This window comes from Equus caballus, chromosome 8 (assembly GCF_041296265.1).
Source record: "Equus caballus isolate H_3958 breed thoroughbred chromosome 8, TB-T2T, whole genome shotgun sequence".
NCBI lineage: Eukaryota > Metazoa > Chordata > Mammalia > Perissodactyla > Equidae > Equus > Equus caballus.
In genome coordinates this window covers 64,172,800-64,192,913 of record NC_091691.1, presented here as the reverse complement: position 1 = coordinate 64,192,913, position 20,114 = coordinate 64,172,800, and the positions used below count along the sequence as shown (strand labels likewise).

General features: G+C 44.1%; 1 protein-coding gene across 1 annotated transcript in view; it reads left to right on the top strand.

Annotated features, from left to right (window-relative positions):
* The window catches only part of INO80C (INO80 complex subunit C), a 41,582-nt gene extending 27,044 nt beyond the window's left edge, over positions 1-14,538 (top strand). Inside the window, exon 5 of the mRNA XM_023647661.2 lies at positions 10,833-14,538. Within this exon, the coding sequence (XP_023503429.1) occupies positions 10,833-10,955 (123 nt within the window). The 3' untranslated portion in view covers positions 10,956-14,538. The remainder of the gene's footprint in view (positions 1-10,832) is intronic.
* Positions 14,539-20,114: the final 5,576 nt, after the last annotated feature.

The window sequence follows — 20,114 nt, the reverse complement described above, 5'->3', positions numbered from 1 at the left end:
GGAGTAGTGTTGAAACAAGACTGGCCAAGAGTCAACAATTGTTGAAACTGAGTGATGAGTACATAGAGGTTCATTATTCTATTCTACTTTCATATGCATTTGAATTTCTCCATAATAAAAAGATTTTTAAAAGAATATGATGTTTTCATTCCTAAAAATTGTGATGAATTTTTACCTAAAATTGGAGGTCTTGAAGTGGCTGTGGATGCTGAAAGTTTGAGAAATGCTGCCTGAACGGGATGAGGTCTTGAATAGAGGGAATACCCAATTCTTAATTCATTTCATAGGGAGTAGGTTGGAAGAAAAGAACCACAAGGCAGGTGAAGTTGTACTTTAGGTGTTCTTAGTAGAGGTCTTCATTGGGTATTCCATGGTCTTGGATGGCTGTGAGAGTATTTCCTATGTAGAGGTAGGCGTGGGAGTGGAGAGACCAAAGTCATCAGCTTCAAGTTTCTCTTGGCGTGTAAATAAATGGTACTGGAGTGAGTTTGAGATGCAGTAGAACGACTGACTATGGTTTGAGAAAATACCTGTTGATCTATTTCCTGGCAGAATCTGCAATACAGTCATGTGTCACTTAACGACCGGGATATGTTCTGAGAAATGCATTGTTAGGTGACTTTGTGTTTGTGTGAACATCATAGAGTGTACTTACACAAACCTAAACGTTGTTGCCTACTACAAACCTAGGCTATATAGTGCTAATCTTATGGGACCACCGTCTTGCGTGTGGTCCATTGTTGACTGAAACGCGATCATGCAGTGCATGTCTGTATTTATACATCCACACAGAGAAGGAAATTAGATCATCAGAGAACTAAGAACATAGACAAACTTTTGGTTCAAGGAATTGCTTTCCCTGAGTTTCAACTGCATTTATGCTTTTGTGCCTATATTAGGGAATTGCATTGAAAGAAGTGAGGAGACACAGCCCTACAAACATCGCTATTGCATCTGTTGCAGAAATATCCCCCTAGCGCCCCTTACTGTCCTGCAGAGTCACCCAGACCTGGAGCCTGATAGGCTGGAATAGAATCTCATTTCTACAGTTGACTAACTCTCTGGTCTTGGACACGTTACTAACTGACTCTCAGTTAGTTTCCTATTCTGTCACATGAGCATCATAATAGTATGCACCCTACCGGTTGCCAGGATCAAATGAGGAAATGTTGGAAGAGCATTTAACTCAGTGCCTGGCCCACATGCCCAGCAAGTATGGACTGCCATCCCCCACCTCCCTCTGGTCTCTTCTTTAGCGAGGTGGATCTTTTCCTGACTTGCTGACGTGTACCTTTTGCCTGATTATTCTCTCTCTCTATTTTTTTTTTTTTTTTTTTTGGCTTCTAGGACTCTTAGATCCAAATTTCCAGTCCATTTGTAGTAACTGAGCAACATCAAACGACAGACATTTCTGTGTGCTTATCTTATTGCTGGCTCTATCAACTACTTTCTTGTGTTCTTCATTGCTTATCTTGGTCATTTATTCCAGCCTTTATTCTGTGTATTTTTATAAGCTGGCTCAACTTTTTTATGGAGCAAGGGAAGGAGCAAATAACTAGCTAAGTAAATAAGCAATCTGACTGCGGCTAGGGGAAGAGAGGAGTCATGGGATGGATAGTCAAGGACTCGATGAATGAGCTCCTCCAGAATAAGAGGGAGAGGAGGAGGGGAAAGAAACCACCCCCCGACCTCTTCAAAATCAGTGTTGCTTGTACCCTCCTTGGTATTCATCCTGTATGCTACCATTGTTTATTTCCTGTAATGATGGGCCATAAAACCCTCAAAAACAAAAAAGGGGCAAGTTGTCTGCTTGTTTTGGTGTCAGAGTTGGTGGGAAAATGGGGCATCGCTCTTCCCACTGCAAACACAGAACCCGTGGATTCAGCCTGGTTTTCTTCCATGACTCCGTGGCCTCTGTCCACTGGTGCATCTGTGCCAGCGGCAGACAAAGCCTGTCCCAGGAAGAGGCAGTGTTTTCCTGGCCAACAGGATGCCGACTGCTGACAGGCACACAGTGTGCACCAAACACGCCACTCTCCTCCACGCAGGGTCAGGAAGATGAGTCACCTCCACCAGTCCGGGTGACTCGGAGCCTCAGATCTTTCCAGCGTGAATGCAGAAGGGCATGGCCTGGGGTGTTGTGATATGGGATAGTGCAAGGGCTGTTTTCAGAGACCCAACCGAGGCTGGGTGACTGATATCTCCCCTAATGACAACTGGGGAGGAAACTGCTAACCAGAGATAAAGATGACTGAGTTTCTGGTCTTGTCAAAGAAAAAGTCCCTTCAGAGACAACATCAGATCCTGAAAATGAGGTGTTCCAAAAGTACACATTGGTACAATTCCCCCAAACTCCTTGCTTGCCTGTCTGGAAGGTTATGTAAAGAAACAATAACCTAAGGATTTCTGCCCACTTGTTAGGAATTTCTCTGAAATTCTACACTGCCATTTCTTTGCTTATAGTGTGACAGAGGGCCAACAGCTTTTGGTTCAGCCTCAGAGGCAACCATGGCTACAGGAGCGAAGGAGGAAGGCAAGACAGAGCCCTCTAGGAATGGAAGGTGTAAGTGGGGACTTCTGGGTGCTCACTGAGTCTGCAGGAGCAAAGGCAGCCCGTCGTGGTCACAGTGTCCGGGCCAGGCCCTTCCAGGGAAAATGGGGCTGGACAACGTGGACACTCTCAAAAAGCTGATTTCCTAGGCCTACAGCAAGGTTTATCTTTCATTTGTAAAACATCTTTTATTTATTTATTTTCCTTCTTTATACTTTTTCTCTAATTTAAGTGAATAGAAAAAAAAATACTATACAGAAAGCCAGATTTAAACATGAAAAGACATGTATGGTGTATTGCTAAGTGAATTAAAAAAATTACAAAGCCATACGTGAACTCTATTTTTGTAGTAACAAAAAAATCAATAATAAAGGATGTGAAACGAGTCATGCCAAGGAGTTATTACTTGTCTCCTTTGGAGAAGGGAGCAGATTTGGGGTAGAAATAGACTTTGGATAAAGCAGATTATTCTCCATAACATGGGTGGGCCTCATACAATCAGTTGACGGCCTTAAGAGAAAAAGAGTGAGGTCTCCCTAAAATGAGGAAATTCTGCCCCCAGGCTGCCTTTAGACTCAAGCTGAAACATCAGCTCTTCCCTGGATTCCCTGCTGGCTTGCTCTTCAGGTTTCCGTCTTGCAACTCCACAATCACATGAGCCAATTCCGTAAAATAAATCTCTTTCTATACATACACACACATCCTATTAGTTCTGGGTCTCTGGAGAACCCTGACCAGTACACTTTCTCTACAGGAGAAGTTTAGGTGGACACATTGAACTTAAACTACCTTTTACTGGCATTACCACTCCAGCAGTTAGGCTTGCACATCTTTCATGCTTCATAAATAATTTGAGTGAAAATCAACAGCTAGACCAAAGAGGCTCAATGCCTTTGCCAGATGTGATATTTACCGAAACAATTGTCTTGTTCTCTTCTGAGTCATTGAATCTAATGGAAAGGAACAGAAATTGTCTTGATTAAATCAGGGGAGGGAGGGTGAGAGCAATAGTGGTGAGATGCCTTCCATTTCTGAAGATTTATGACCCACCACTCCAGAAACTATAGTTTTTCTTTTGTCTTTTAAATCAGAGTAAATGGGGACTGGCAAGCCAGAAGAAGAACTCTCAGGCAGGCCCTGTTGCCTGACAGTCCCACCGCAAGTGCCCTGTACCTCTCGCCATGCAGGTCCCTTCTTTAAGGAGGGGTCCAATGCCATTCTGTCCACACACTGCCTCTCCGTGGGCCAACTCTCCCTTGTCACCATGTACATGATGCTGAGACCGGCATAAGCTCATTTAAGCATTTTGCCTCGCAGCACTTGCGTTTTACAAAAGCTGGGAGAGGAGCCCGAAGAAACAGCTCCCAGTAGGGGCGCATCATTGCTCTGACTTTAACCATGAAGGAAACTGAGGCTCAAGGATGTTTGGCAGTCTGCCGCAGGCTGCATAGGAGTCGTGGTCCATGCTGGTCACGAGGCTGCTGGGAAGAAGCATGGTGTCCGGGAGGACGAGCCCTGCTTCTCTGGAATCCCCATTCCCCAGGCTTCTTGAGCAGATCCTGATGAAGGGACTGAGACTTTGCATCCGGGCTTCACCGTCCTCAGAGCATCGTCCTGGATAGGGAAGAGAGCTTCTCAATTCCCACTTAAATTTCTGGCCTAACGTCTCCTTTCAAATAAGTCGTGTCCAACACAACATTTTGTTTCCCACAGCGCGGCAAGCTAGTTCTCTGTGTCCTATCGCTTGGTGAGCTCCCTCATCCCTCAGCACTGAGCTTAGCAGTTACCTCCTCCAGGAAGCTTCTCGCTCCCTTCCCTGTCCCTGAATCCCGCCCCCTGCCACCCCCCAACCCGAGCGCTCCCACGGAGACCTGGCTCCACGTTTGCTGCCTGGTATGGTAACCAGGCTGAGATACTCAAACGCAGGGGCCTGACACCAAGCAGCATCTGCATATGGTAGAGCTGGGTAAGCATTTGTGGACTAGACCATGGAGATGATAGGAGTGAATACACTAGGGGATATTTCCTTGTTATAGGGGGAAATGACGAGAAATTACAACTCATCTTCCCTGATACACAATGGGCACTCAATATTTACACACTAATTCTTAAAAGTGAGAGGGTTGTGCTCAGAACAAGTATCCCCGGACCGAAGTCATGCTGTGGGACTAACTAGGCAGTGTCACTATCATTTGTGGGTAAAAATGTCAATGGCCATGAAGAGAATATTTCAGTTTTAAGTTTTCCTCCCAAGAATTTTCTGAAATCATTGGCATTCCTTGTTGCTTATTTAAAATCTAGTAATTAGCATAAAATTTACCCCCAAATTATCTATTATACGTATTTTAAACTTAAAATTCCATATGACATGACACCAGGGATCTGCCAATTATTTAAGATAAATAAGATCCACATGGTCTCAAAATTGCTGGTCAATTCAACTAATTTAAGATCACCTAGTTTAGACATTTGGCATCATCGTGTTTGTTCATTTTTCATTCATTCATCCATCCATTCATATGGGGATGGCAGCCTCTTGCTGTAGCGGGGTTAGTAAGGTGGTCAAGGAGATACGACATTGATGAGCAACAAGGAAAAGGTCAGAAGTACACCGATTGGTGGATGGGAGCGCATGGACCAAGCCTGAAAGGACAGGCTAGACTTTTGATCAAAATGGTGTTGTAATAGTTAAGGAAAACTGGGTAAAAAGAAGTATACAAATAATGCTGCAATTAGGAGTGGGGCCCAGGAGGGATGGGATAGGCTAGATCCTGAGAAGGATGCAGAAAGGGAAAGGGGATAACTTCAGTATGGAAAATTTTCTTTGGATAATAAATAGCCATTCCATGTAGGCAATAAAAATAAATCTGTAGTATTTTTGAAGCAGCAAGATGGAATGGACAGTGGCTGGTTCCTAGGCCAAGCTGGAGGAAAGGCAGCCTGTGGCCTGGAGCTGTGACTCAGGCAGGAGGAATGTGGCTCAGGCTGACTGCAGCTGTGATAAGGAGGACAGGATGGGGCACTGCAGAGGACATCCTGGAGCAACCTGGGGACTTTCCGTGCAGGAGCATATGTGGAAACCCATAGTCTGAGAGAATTCTGGCCTGCATGCCAGGCAGAGTCCACAAGGGTGAGCAAGGAGAGAAGTGTGGAAATGCTGACCCTCCATCACCAAGCCACAGTGGAGACTGGGGAGGAAGCATGGCTGACGTCCAGTGCGCTGTGCAGACAGCTTCATTACAGCCTCTGCTGGCTCCTGACTTCTGGGGCCCTGCAGCCCTGAGCTGTGCTGAACCCTTTCCAGGTTAGCCTGGGGTGTCCCCATGCTCTGTGGCTTCTAACCCATGGATTCAAACCTCAGGCACGTTTCTCCTACCAGCCCAGTTTGTGCCATATCTGTGTGATACTTGTGCCTTCGTTTACTTAGGAGGCTCCCTTAAACAGGCTCACGTTTTAAACATAGCCTCTGCCTGCAAAGCAAGTAGCCATCTTCATAAATTACTGCCACCTGAACCAACACTACCCGCCACGGGACCCCTAGGCTTCCCTGCAGAACGGTCAAAACCCTTGCTGGGCATCCACTCATCAGGCACCGAGTGGGAGTGGGACAGGGGACCTTCTCTCCCCTTGGAAGCACTCTCTGGGGTTTCCCAGGAGCAGAGGCCCCTGCCTCATCAGGTTTCTCCACTGTTTTCATTCTGTAATGGAGTCTGGACCTCAGACCCCTCTCTTTACAACCTCTTCTACACACACATGGGGGCCGGATTCTGGCCCATCCTTCAGAGAGCTCCCTGCTTCCCCGGTGAGGTAAAACTTCATCCTGTTATCATGCGTGGTGCTAAGTCGTGTGCATAGCACATACCCTTGACAGGGTGTGATGAGGATAGCCCTTGGCCTCTGTAGTCTTCCTTCCAAAACCCAGTAAGCCCAGTCCAATGAGAAAAACCTCAGACAAATCCCAGTTGAGCGACATTCTACAAAATAACTTACCAGCACTCCTCAAAACTGTCAAGGTCATCAAAAACAAGGAAAGTTTGAGAAATTGTCACAGCTAAGTGGGGCCTGAGGAGACATGAGGACTAAATGTAATACAGTATCTTAAATGGGGTCCTGGAACAGAAAAAGGACAGTAAGCCAAAACTAAGGAAATCTGAATAAGGTTGGGACTTTAGTTAGCAATAATATATCAACATTGGTTCATTAATTCTAACAAATGTACCGTATTAATGTAAGAAGTTGATAATCAGGGAAACTGGGTGTGGGGTATGTGGGAACTCTGTATACTATCTTTGCAACTTTTCTGTTAATCTAAAACTATTCTAAAATAAAAAAGTTTATTAGAACAAAAAATAAAGACTTTAAAAAAAAAAGTCATTCTACAACCCCCAGTGGAACGGCAGCTGCTGGATCACATATCATGGAAGAAAATCTTCCTCATGGATCCTAAATCCTGCCTTTCAAACTACAGGCATGATAAAGCATCAACTAGTTACCAAGTGGAAACTCATCCACGTTAGCCTTCTTCACTGCTGTTTTCAATATCTATTACACAATCCACAAGAACTATTATTAATATGTACTTTCAAGTTTCTGATTAATTAAGGGCTGGCCCCATGGCCAAGTGGCTCTGCTTCAGTGGCCCAGGGTTTCACTGGTTCAGATCCTGGGCATGGACATGGCACCGCTCATCAGGCCATGCTGAGGCAGCCTCCCACGTGCCACAACTAGAAGGACCCACAACTGAAATACACAACTGTGTACCCGGAGGATTTGGGGAGAAAAAGCAAAAAAAAAAAAAGATTGGCAACAGTTGTTAGCTCAGGTGCCAATCTTAAGAAAAAAAAATTCTGGTTAGACTTATTTCTGACTCAAAATGCAATACGTTATTTGGTGTGACTTGAAAACAAAAAATTGTTTCTTCCTTAAGAAATAGTATTATTTGCAGAACTTCCCTTAAAAGCATTTTTGGAAATGACTCATAATGCTCACTGACTCCACCACATTCTACCTTGTAGGAATTATGATAGCAAAGCAGTAATTTCCAGGAATAGCTAGGTGCAACAAATTCAAAACAAGTAGATTTCATTTCTTACTGTGCATATGCAAAGTCTGGCGCATTCTTCCTTGGAGTAATTTGTGACGCTTTAAATATGTGTTACTCTGACTTCATCCATCACGTGGTTTTTGTGCTGTTGTTTTATGGGGAATGGGTGGATTTGAGAAAGGGAGAGATGTTCTCAAGGGGAAATTTGGGGAGAAGGTTTTCTTGTTCTCAGTAGAAATATCTCAAATATAATATTAGTGTCTTATTTGCCTATTTGTGGCATACAACACATCATGGTGCCATCACGGAATCAAGTTATGGAAGACTTCATGTTGAATGGAAAATAAACAGGCTTTGAAAAACTGAAATACGTACCACGAGCCCTGTCACACAGACCTGCCCCATGGCTGAAATCCTGGCATCTCCCTGTTTTGTCTTACCAGCCATCTGTCCAGCTCTTTGCTCTCTTGGGCTCCTTCACCCCTCGGTCCTGCATCCTGTTTTCTCCTCTCTGCCAGCTCCTTCCTGGTTTCATGTTTGCTCCTGTCCAGCACATACCCTCACCTGTGTATGAGTCAGCACAGAAAACCTGGCCCAAAAGCCTCAGGTCAGGGGGGCCGTCTGAGACTTTTATTGCTTGTCTCCGTTAGTTAACAATGGCTTTGGCATTTTAAAATGAAACTGCGATTAGAAGGCTCACAAAACAATCAGCCGCTAAAAATGCTGCAGAGCAACCCAGTGACTTCAACATCTTAAAGCTCCTTTCTGAACACCCAGAGCAATGGCCTCATGAGATTCGTCTCTGGGCAATTTGCTCACTTCCCCTCCACTGGTAGCTGGTGATCAAAGGATCCCCAGTTTAAGCAAAATCTGGCTGGCTTGCGCCCCCTTGGAGGTCCCAGCGCTGCTTTCTTCTATGAAACAAAATCGTAGGTTTCCCAGAGGCTTCAGCGGCTCCATGTTGGCTGCTTACATCACCTGAGGTCATGCTGGGATAGGCAAAATGTCTGATTCGTTCCACCACCGTTCTGTAAACTCTGCTAAACATCTTTGCACATGAATTCAGCCCCACGCTGATGAAGCAGAGTTAGCGACTGATGCTATTTCCACCATCAGTCTCGGGGCCAGGCCTCATGGTGAGGTGGGAGGTGGCGGAGCTGGACGCTGACGATCTGGGTTTGGGCTCCAAGCCTTTCCTTAGGAGACAGGCAAAAGGACAGGTTACAAGAATGCTCAGAGCTCTTAATGCGCTCATCTGAAAATGAAGGTAATAATTCCTGCGTGTCGTGGAGCTTATGTGAAATTTCACGTAAATGTGCTTTGTGAGCTGCTACAGATATGACGTACCTAAGTACTCATAGTATAAAATATTACAGAAGATGCTTCTTGGGCAAGTTGAGGTATTAGCCAGGCAGTTTCAGAACTGTCAATTTCATGGTGACATTCAAAGTGTGACTCTTAAGGCCTTTCCTGCTTGGAACTTTGTGGCCAATTGGTTATGATAAAGAAGGCTGAGAAAACCATGGCTGTTTGGTATTTGCAGAAATGTTATTGTAGGCTTTATTGTTAGACAGGACGGTTCTTGCATTGGTCAGGGTCAGATGCATCCTTCACAATCTGTCAATGTTATCAATCTAAGTGAGAGAAAAGATGGGTAGGAGCTGACAAGGTCTTTTGAAAGGTCTAAGCCTTTGGAACAGGAAAGTGGGAAGCCAGCAAATGGCGCTGGGGCTGGCTGCTACTAATCAGGCTGTTCATTCTTTTCAATCTCTGAACAGTGTCTTTGGATGAGCTGAGTTTTAATTTTGATGCCCTTTTTCTGATCACTATTTTTCTTGTACAATTAGTGATTTTTGTGTTCTGCCTAAGAAATCTCTGCCTACTTCAAGGTCATGAAGAAATTTTCCTATGCTCTCTTCTAGAAGCGTTATAGTTTCCCTTTTCTATTTGGGTTTCTTATCCATCTTAAGTTAATTATTTTGAGTATGATGTCAGGGTTTCAATAAATGTATAATAACATGTATCCATCATTATGGAATCATATAGAGTATTTTTAATGCCTTCAGAACTCTGCGCTCCACCTGTTCATCCCTCCTGTCCCCCAACTCCTGGCAACCACTGGTCTTTTTACTGTCTCCATAGTTTTACCTTTTCTAGAATGTCATCTAGTTGGAATCATACATTATGTAGACTTTTCAGATTGGCTTCTTTCACTTGGTAATATGCATTTCAGGTTCTTCCATGTCTTTTCATGGCTTGGTCCTTCATTTCTTTTTAGCATTGAATAATATTCCATTGTCTGGAAGTATCACAGTTTAGTTATCTTTTCACCTACTGAAAGTCATCTTTGCTGCTTCCAAGTTTAAGCAATTATCAATAGAGCTGCTATAAACATCTGTGTGGAGTTTTCGTGTGGACATAAGTTTTCAATGCCTTTGGGTAAATACCAAGGAAAGAGAATGCTGGATTGTACGGTAAGAGTATGTTTAGTTTTGTAAGAAACTGTTAAATTGTCTTCCAAAGTGGCTGTACCATTTTGCATCCCCACCAGCAAGGAATGAGAGTTCCTGTGGCTCCACATCCTCACCAGCATTCGATGTTGTCAATGTTCTGGATTTTGGCCATTCTAATAGATGTATAGTGGCAGTATGCACTTTTTTGGTGTACAGTTCTGTGTTGCATAGAACTTTTTAAATTGAATTATAATTTACATACAATAAAACCCCTTTTAAAGAGTACAATTCAATGGTTTTTAGTATACGCACATGTTGTGCAACCATTACCCCTATTTGAATTTGGAGCATTTCCATCATCCCCCCCAAAAAACCTGTATCCACTAGCAGTCTCTATTTCCCCACCTCCTGCTTTCTGTCTCTGCGGATTTACCTATTCTTGATATTCTATATAAACAGAATAAGGTAATATGTGACCTTTTGCATCTGGCTTCCTTCACTTAGCATAATATTTTTAGGTTCATCCATGTTGTAGCATGTATTAGTACTTCAATCCTTTTTATGACTGAATAATATTCCACTGTGTGGATAAACCACATTTTGTTTATCCATTTATCAGTTGATGGACATTTGAACTGTTTCACCTTTTGGCTATTGTGGATAGTGCTGCTATGAACACTCCTGTACAAGTTTTTGTTTGAATACTTGTTTTCAATTCTTTTGGGTATATATCTAAGAGTAGAATTGCTGAATCATTTGGTAATTCTATGTTTAACTTTTTCAGGAACCATCAACCTGTTTTCCGCAGCAGCTGCACAATTTATATTCCTGCCAGCAATGTGTGAAGGTTCCAATTCTTCCATATCCTCTCAAACACTTGTTTGTTGTTCTTTTTAAAGTATTATAACCATCCTAGTGGGTATGAAGTGATATCTCATTGGTTTTGATTTGTATTTCTCTAATGACTAATGATGGTGAGCATCTTTTCACGTGCTCATTGACCATTTGTATGTCTTTGTTGGAGAAATGTCTGTTCAAGTCTTTGCCCATTTTTAAATTGGGTTCTTATCTTTTTATTGTTGGATTATAAAGTTCTTTGACAATTCTAGATGCTAGACCCTTATCACATATATGATCTGCAAACATTTTCTCTCATTCTGTAAATTTTCTTTCATTCTCTTGATAGTGTTCTTTGGCACACAAAACTTTAAATTTTTCATGAAGTCCAATTTATCTATTTTTTGTTGTTCCCTGTGCTTTTGGTGTCATATCCAAGAAATCATTGCCAAATCCAATGTCATGAAGATTTTCCTATATGTTTTATAGTTTTAGCTCTTACATTTAGGTCTTTAATCCATTTTGAGTTAATTTTTGTTTATGGTATAAGTTAAGGGCCCAGCTTCATTCCTTTGCATATGGATATCCAATTTTTCTAACAACATTTGTCAAAAAGCCTATCCTTTCCACATTAAATGGTCTTGGCCCTTGTTGACTATCACTTTCTATTCTATTTCATTGGATTATATGTCTATTCTCATGCCAGTACCACACTGTTTAGATTATAGTAGTTTTTTGGTAAGTTTTGAAATCAGGAAGCATGCGTCCTCCAACTTTGTTATTTTCAAGATTATTATGGCAATTTGGAATCCCTTGAGATTCTATCTCAATTTTAGGATGCATTTTTCTATTTCTGTAAAAAAATGCCATTGGGATTTGATAGGGATTGCATTGATTATGTATATTGCTTTTGGGTAATATTGTCATCATAACAATATTAAGTCTTCCAATCCATGAAAATGGGATGCCCTCCCAATTATTTAAATCTTCTTTAACTTTTTCAGCAATGTTTTGTAGTTTTCAGTGTACAAGTCTTTTGCCTCCTTGGTTAAATTTATCCCTAAGTATGTTATCCTTTTTTATGCTATTGTAATGGAATTTCTCTCAAGTTTATTTTCAGATGGTGCATTACTACCTGCATAAATATAATTCCAACACCCTAAAGTGTTCCCTCAACCTGATCCTTTCTATCAATGGTATTTTTTAAATTTTTCAATTGTTTTCTGCTAGTGTATAGAAGTACAATTTATATTTGTATGTTGACCTTGTATTCTGAGACCTTGCTCAAGTCACTTATTAGTTCTAGACAGTTTTAATTCTTTCTTTCCAATCTTTATGCCTAGTATTTCTTTCTCCACACGCCACTCCCCCCCCCCACCCCCAGCCGCCCCCATGGTCCCAGTGAATAGTGATCTCCAGTACAATGCTGAATTGAAGTGGTAAGAGTGGACAGCCTTGCATTGCTCTCCATCTTAAGGTGAAACTGTCACTATTTCATCATTATGTATGATGCTAGCTGTAAGTTTTTTTGAAATTCCCTCTATCAAGTTGAGAAAGTTTCCTTTTATTCCCAGTGTGCTGAGAAGTTTTATCATGAAGAGGTGTTGAATTTTATAAAATGCTTTTCCTGTATCTACTGAGATGGTCACATAATTTTTCTCTTTTATTCTGATAATGCAATGAATTATATTGATTGATCGATATTAAAAAAATAAAACAACCCTACATTCCTGGGAAAAATTCCCAGGTTTTGGTCATGTTATATTATCCTTTTTTAAAAAAAAATTCTGTGTTCAATTTGCTAATATTTTGTTAAGGATGTTTCTGTCTATGTTCATGAGGGATATTGGTCTGTGGTTTTCTCTCTTTGTAATGTCTTTGTCTGGTTTTGGTATTAGGGTTAGGCTGGCCAAAAAACTAAAAAATTGGGACATGATTTTCTCCTCCTTCTCTGAAATAGTTTGTGTGCAATTGGTATACTTTCTTCCCAGAAAGTTTGATAGATGTTACCAGTGAAACCATCCGTGACTGAAGTTTTCTTTGCAAAAGCTTTCTAATCGCACATTCAATTTTTAAACTTAACATGGGGGTCTTCAGATTTTCTATTTCTTCCTGTGTCAGTTTTGCTAAGTTGTGTTTTTCAAGGAATTTGTCCATTTTATTTAACTTGCTCATATTTTTTAGCATAAAATTGTTCAACAACCCTTTATTAACCTTTGTTGATCCTTTATGTCTGCAGGACTGCTAGTGATAACCTCCTTGTATTCCTGATGTTTGAAATTTGTCTTTCCTTTCTTGTTAACTCAATCAGATGTCATTTTCTATCAGCCTTGAGGACCTTCTTTAGCATTTCTTGTGGTGTGAATTTACTAGAGGTGACTGTCAGCTCTTGTTTAACCAAAAGTGTCTTTATTTGGCCTTAATTTTTATAAGATATTCTGGTAGTTTATAGAGTCTAAGTTGCAGGTGTTTTTCAGCACTTAGATGTTGTTCCACTGTCTTCTTGCCTTCATTGTTTCTGATGAGATGTCAGCTTTAATTTTGTGTGCATATAATGTCTTTCCCCCAGCTTCTTTAAAGATTTTTTCTTTAACTATGTTGTCAGCATTTTGACTACGAAGTCCCTGAGTATGATTTTTCTTTATTTTTATTCTGCTTGTGACTGGTTCAGCTTCTTGGGTCTGTAGGCTTATATTTGTTTTCTTTGGTTTAATCCTAGCCTAACTGTCATTTAAAGCTTGGCTGCCTCCCACCCACATCAGCTTCCTCTAGCACAGGCCTGTTATTCCACCTGCCTGCACCAGGGAGGGGCTCACCTCAGCTAGAGCTTTTGGTTCAACCATGAGGGGCTCATCCCTACCTGAAATTCAGTTAATCAGGGCTTCCTTGCATCTACAACTCACTCACCAAATAGAAAAGTATGATTCTTCATTTATTTAGATTTATCTTACTGTTACCACAGTAGTGAAGGCCTTTTGCACCCCTCTTCATCCTAATCCTGAAGAATTCAGGGTGTTTATTCTTATCCTCTTCATTCTGTATACATGAGGGAGATTGTACTTCCAGTGTCATAAAAGTTAAGCATGGCCATGTGACTTGATTGACCAATGAAAAGTGAACGGTGAACAATTCTGGGCAGTATATTTAAGGCTGTGTGGGACTGGACACTGCCACTCCCCTCTGTATGGAAGCTGAATAATGGCCCCCAAAGATGTCCACATCTTAATCCCTGGAACCTGTGAATATGTTCCCTCACATGACAGAAAGGATATTACAAATGCAGTTAAGTCAAGGATCTTGAGCTAAGAAGATTATCCTGGATTCTCCAAGTGGGGCTCAATGTAATCACAAGATTCCTTATGAGCGGTGAGCAGAAGAGTCAGAAGGAGAGAAAATGTGAGGCTGGAAGCAGAGGTAACAGAGAGAGAGATTTGAAAGTGCTACCCTGCTGGCTCTGAAGATGGAGGAAGGGGCCATGAGCCAAGGAATGCAGGAGGCCTCTAGAGGTGGAAAGAGAAGGAAACAGATTCTCCTCTAGAGCCTTCTGGAGGAAAGCAGTCCTGCCAACAACTCAATTTCAGCCCAGGGAGACTCCTTTCAGACTTTGACCTCCATAACTGTAGGACAATAAATTTGTGTTGCGTTCAGTCACTTAAGTTTGTGGTGACTCATTACAGCAGCAATAGGAAACTAATACACCCCACCCACTCCGTCACAGCAACAGCACTGCTCCAAGCACTAAGGAGGCAGTCAGCCTGTATTCCTTAGTGAATGACAGAGAGCAAAGCAGCGCCCCTAGCCGACCATGGCGGACCTGCAGTAGGAGCAAGAAAGGAAACTTTTTCAGGTATTTGCTTTTGCGGATGTTTGCTTTTCGAGATTTTGCAGGTGTTCGCTTTTCCAGCATAGCTACACGTCAGTTACAAATCCCACATAAAGAATTTTACTCTGTACAACTTTGCTGTGGGACTTGAAAAGATTTTTCAGCGGGGCCTGCGAGTTCAGGCTCGTAGAAGTGACAAAGTATTTGGGCTATTCTGATAGGAACCTCAGAAACGGGTTAGAGTTGGTTCAGCAAGTCTGTTGAGGGCCTGGTATGTAATAGGCCCTCCTCGGTGCCATAGAGGATGCAGAGAGGTTTATGACGTTCTTCTCCTTCTCTGAGGGAGAGTACGGTCCTACTGGAGGGAGAATCTCTGTAGGCGGGAAGCCCAAATGACAGTACAAGGTGTGGGTTTAAGTGTACTTGGAGGGTTTTGGTTAACAGTGAAGAGTTGCTATGGGGAAGAAAACGCGTTGAGAGAAAACAGCCTCTTTTAATCAGTAATGAGTTTTTCTGGACGTTGTTCAGAAGGTCAGAGAACTGAGGTCTTCATTCTAATTTTATGAGAACAAGTCAAATGACAAAAACAAAAAAACCAATGTGAAAGCAGAGGCTTGTACAAGCAGGTATGTTTCAAGGTCTCTCCTGGGGCCAGCATTCACATAACCCCACATCTTCCTTGCTTCCCTGTAGCAGAGGGCAATCCAAAACTGTTATGATTCTAAAGTATTGTAATTACGACTTTGCATTTTACAGAAAGGATACAATGTGTCCATTGCACCAGCTGCTAAGGTGGTGAGGAGCATATTACATTGTTAGAGATTTCTCTTAGGATCCTGGAATATGAGACCTTGAAAGGATCTAATGAATCATCTAATTTAATGCTCTCTGAGAGCTGCATGGTCGTGACCCCGACTCTGGGTCCAGGAAAAACCTAGACATGAGATTGTGTTTTCCAGGTTCTGCAGTGAAAGATTCTTGGAGCTGGACTGAGTCAAAAGACCTTTCCTAGGGGCACGAAGGCATCCAAGCAGGGTGTAACTAGCTGAGTGCGGACCACGACCCTTGAGGGAAGTGAAAGATAGAGCAGACACAAGGGCAGAGCACCACAGGAGCTGCTGGAAAACCGAGTCTTTAGGACTGAAATGTAGGGAGCTGGAATCAAGTCCAGAGACTGAGTGTGGGGTGAGCCCAGTGCGATAAAGCCTGTCTTCATGAGGTGCTGGCCTCGTGGCCTGGGGCAGGCCTGTGGCTTGCAGAACCTGGCAGTGAAGGGACATCTTTAAGATCACATGGTGGAGACTCTGATCCAGGACACCATGTGGGTATCCATATTCTTTCCACTCTTCCTTCTTGGCCACGTGAACTTTATCCATGAGCCCTCACTTACCTGCCTCAGGGCCTTTGCACTGGCTCTTCTTTCTGGTTGGAAGCCTCTTACCCCATATATCCACCTGGCTTACTCTTGCTCTTCTGTCTTTTCTCAAATGTCACCTTCCCCATGAGCCTTCTCTGACCACAATTATACACTGCTCCACCCACCCTGTCACTGCCCATCCCTCTTCTTTTTCTTTTTGTCTTTTTTTTTCCTGTGGCACTTATCTGACCTGTGGTACACAGTGAAATTTACTGATTGACTCTGTTAGTGGCTCACTGTCTGTCTCCTCCTGCTTAAGTGCAAGCGCCATGGGACGGGACTCTGTCCTGTTTGTGTACTGATGCGTCTCTAGTGCCGCACTGGCCTGGCACAGCCTGGGGCTCTACAGAAACCTGTTGCATGAGTGAAATGGACATTTCCAAATGTTATCCTGTGGAGAACAGCATATTCCATGACCAATTCAGTTAACTGAGGGGCCAGCATGCTTCATGTAACTCAAATTAGGTCTGCCAACACTATGTGGGATACTTGTGACACCCATCTGTGGCCTCCAGCTAAGTAATTTTTATCTACTTTTAAAATATTGTGATCTTTCCCAAAAGCTTGAGTCCTCTTGCCCCTCTCCCACCACCATGGCTGGGAGAACTGGCTGCAGGGGAGTGAGGGCGATAAGTCTCTGTTTAAGCTTCTTCTTGGGTTACCCCTTCCCAGGGGACAGGGGAGGGAGGAGGTCAGTGTTACAGCACCAACCAATCCTCCCCCCCAACACACACTCATTTGCACACTCATATACACACTTCTACAGAGGGCCTTCGTCTCTGGGGACATGCTGCTCAGACGTCTGTCACAATGCATGTCACCTCCATTTAGCTCGTCCAGTCTTTCAGGGGCCTTGTCCTAGGCGAGGACAACAGGCTTTTGGGAACAATGGGACCCAAGGTGCTGAATCTTAGAGTCAGCTTGGGCCATGTTTCCAGCCTCCCAGAGTCTTAGCCAATTGCTAGAGGGACTCATGGCTACAACCCTCATCTCTAGCACACGCATGTGCGTGCACACACACCACCCACACCCTCTTTTCTGAGGTAAGCGGCTCTCCTTCTGGTTCACGACAACTGCTAGATCCACCCTGCTGCCCTGCCCTTCCAGGACACATTCTGAGTTGCTCTTCATTCAACAGCAGCAAGGGCAGCAGGTCTCCAATTTTGGTCACAAGACACGTGGTGGCTCTATCAGAGTCTAGGTTTAGAGACAAATACCTTGAAGTGCCAGAGAGACAGATGGTAGCTGGGGCTGTCATTCCAGGGCCTGGCTTCCCATGGCACGATGAAAAAGTGAGGAGATTAATCTCCTGCCTCCACCTCCTGAGAGCTTCTCCCTGCACTTCTCAGGGCTCCACAAACATGAGCTCATGCAAGTGCCACACAAGGGTGCAGGTGCCTGGCACCCACTGTATCATCCCCACTGCATGGAGGAGGAAGTGGGGAGAGGATGCCTTGGGCATCCAGAGGGCTGTCTATGATGCCCCATGGCCTACCCCTCCTTCCCATGAAGCTCTCGAGACTGAGGGCCAGCACACAGCTCCTGAGTTTACACATCAGCTCAATCTGGAGGGAACTCATCTATCATAACGTTCCCCATTCTCAGCTGGGCTTCTCCCAGGGCAGGGGCACTCGGGGTGCTCTGACCCCTTTATGGCCCCAGCCCCCACCCTGAGCAGTAGACATGCTTCACGAGCAGAACTGAAACTGATGCTGGGGAATCCCTGGCCTTCTTCCAACTGAGGAAATGGAACATCAGTTCCTGGGGAGCTCTGTAGGCTGAACTGTGTCCCCCCCACCCCGGTTCGTACATTGAAGCCCTAACACCCCCCACCCCCGTGACTGTTTTTGGAGATGAGGCCTGTAAGGAGGTAATTAAGGTTACATGAGGTCATAAGAGTAGGGCACTGATCCCACAGGGTTAATGTCCTTGTATGAAGAGACACCAGAGGGCCTGCTCTTGCTCTTTCTCCCTCTCTTCCTCCCTCTCCCTCTGTCTCTCTGTGCATGCGCTGAGGAAACATCATGTGAGGACATAGCGAGAAGGCGGCTGTCAACAAGCCAGGAAGAGAGTCCTCACCAGAAACTGACCCTGCTGGACCTTAATCTTGGCCTTCTAGCCTCCAGAAATGTGAGAAAATAAATTTCTGTTGTTTAAGCCTGGTCTGTTTAAGTCTGTGGTCTTCTGTTACGGCAGCCTGAGCAGACTAGTACAGGAGTCACCATGAGACTGGCCCAGTATGGCCTGGCCCATGGATCCAGGCTCCGGAGCCTTGAATCCTGAAGACAATGGTCCCCACAGCGGTTCCTTGACCCAGGGCTGCGGGCCTAGGCAGGTCTCTGTCTGTTCTCCCATCCCTGGCCTGTAGTGCTCACTGAGCATTCATAGTTTAGTCTTTGAAGACCCTCTGGAAGTGGGTTCTGCTTTTTCCCAGAAGTTGATAATCTGATAGTCATCCCCAGAGATCACACTGAAGCCTGCAATGAAACCTCCCTCCGCAGGTCTGCACCCTCCACCCCAGGACACTGTGAGGAGACCACGGTGATTGTCTTTTATGTCCTCTGGGGCACTGAGGGAGCCCAAGGCGGCCAGGAGGGGGTCGAGGTGGGGCTTGTATGGAGAGGGTCTGGGCAGGGCAAGCTGGTCTCTGCTTGGAGAGGAGCACTGAGCACTGTCCCCTGGCACACGTCACTCCCTGGACCTAGACACCTTCTCTTCCTTCCAGTTGCCCAGGGCTGAGGGCCTTTGGGCTGAGGATGTCTCAGTTCCCAGCTGAGGTTGGTGGTTTATGGCATCGAGGCTGCAGCTCTATCTCCTTGATGGACGCTGATGACCTGAGGCTCAGACCTAGTTAGGTTGGTTGGTTAGTTTAGTTGGTTTAGCTTAGGGTGGGAGGAGAAGAGGGAGGAAAAAGAGGGAGAAACAGAGGGTGAAAAAGGGTCAGGAAGAAAAACAGAGAGTGGCTGTCTCAGGAATCAGAGCACAGAGACGTCAGACCCCGCAGGGCCAGGCTGGGGGAGGACAGCACTTGTGCACAGTGACCTGAGTCATGTCTCTGAATGACGCTTCGGATGACGGGACATGTGAGTTCCCAACATTCAGAGCCACCGCACTCCCGATATCCTCATGGGTTTTGCTGCCAAGACCAAATCACAGAGGAGGGTGTTTATGGGGAAAAAGTCTTTTAGAGCCTTGACTTCTTTTGGATTGTTTGTGAAGGTTTTTTCCAGCCCTGTGTGTTTTTGAAAAAGCAGCACAATAGTTGCGCTGACATCATCTGGTGTTAATGAGAACACTATAAACATTTCCACTTTGAGTCAGGCCAAAGCATTATTTTACAATATTATTTAATCATTTCTTCCAGCATCCGCCTAATCAGTACAAATGTCAAGCATATGTTCAAAATGAAAGAAACCAATGTATTAAGAAATAAATGAATTTATGGTCATGATAATAATAACAACAACCCCCCACCCCCACAGTCAGGCTAAGTACACAAGGTTCTGGATTTCTTCCAGGGGCTTCCACAGAGTGGAGGAATGTTTTCGCTGTTCACTTACACAGCTGAGCTGGCCAGTTGCCATGACAGGCAGCTTTGTTTATTTGGTTTTCACTTTTCAGTATGAAATACAGTCTTGTCTTGATTCTCCTGCCTCTGGGTCTCTCTGAAGGTTTCTAACTAGAATCCTCTCCCGTTGTTTGCAAAAAGACTCTCTCCCCTGGGACTGGCGGGTGCCTAAAATCACTGCTGGCCGGGAGCGGGGGTCGGCAGGGACCGCAACTCTGCTCGATCAGGTTACAAATCAACAGAGTTTCTGAGTTAAAACACTCCTGTGCAGTAAGTTTTATTAGGGAGAGCACTAATTTGGTTTGTGAGCTCAATGTGATTTGCTTATAAACCTAGCAGACTGCTTCGTCTGGGGAAGTCACTCGCAGGCTCTGTCTCGTCATCACAAGCATAGGACGTGGCTCATGGGCATGCTGGCCTC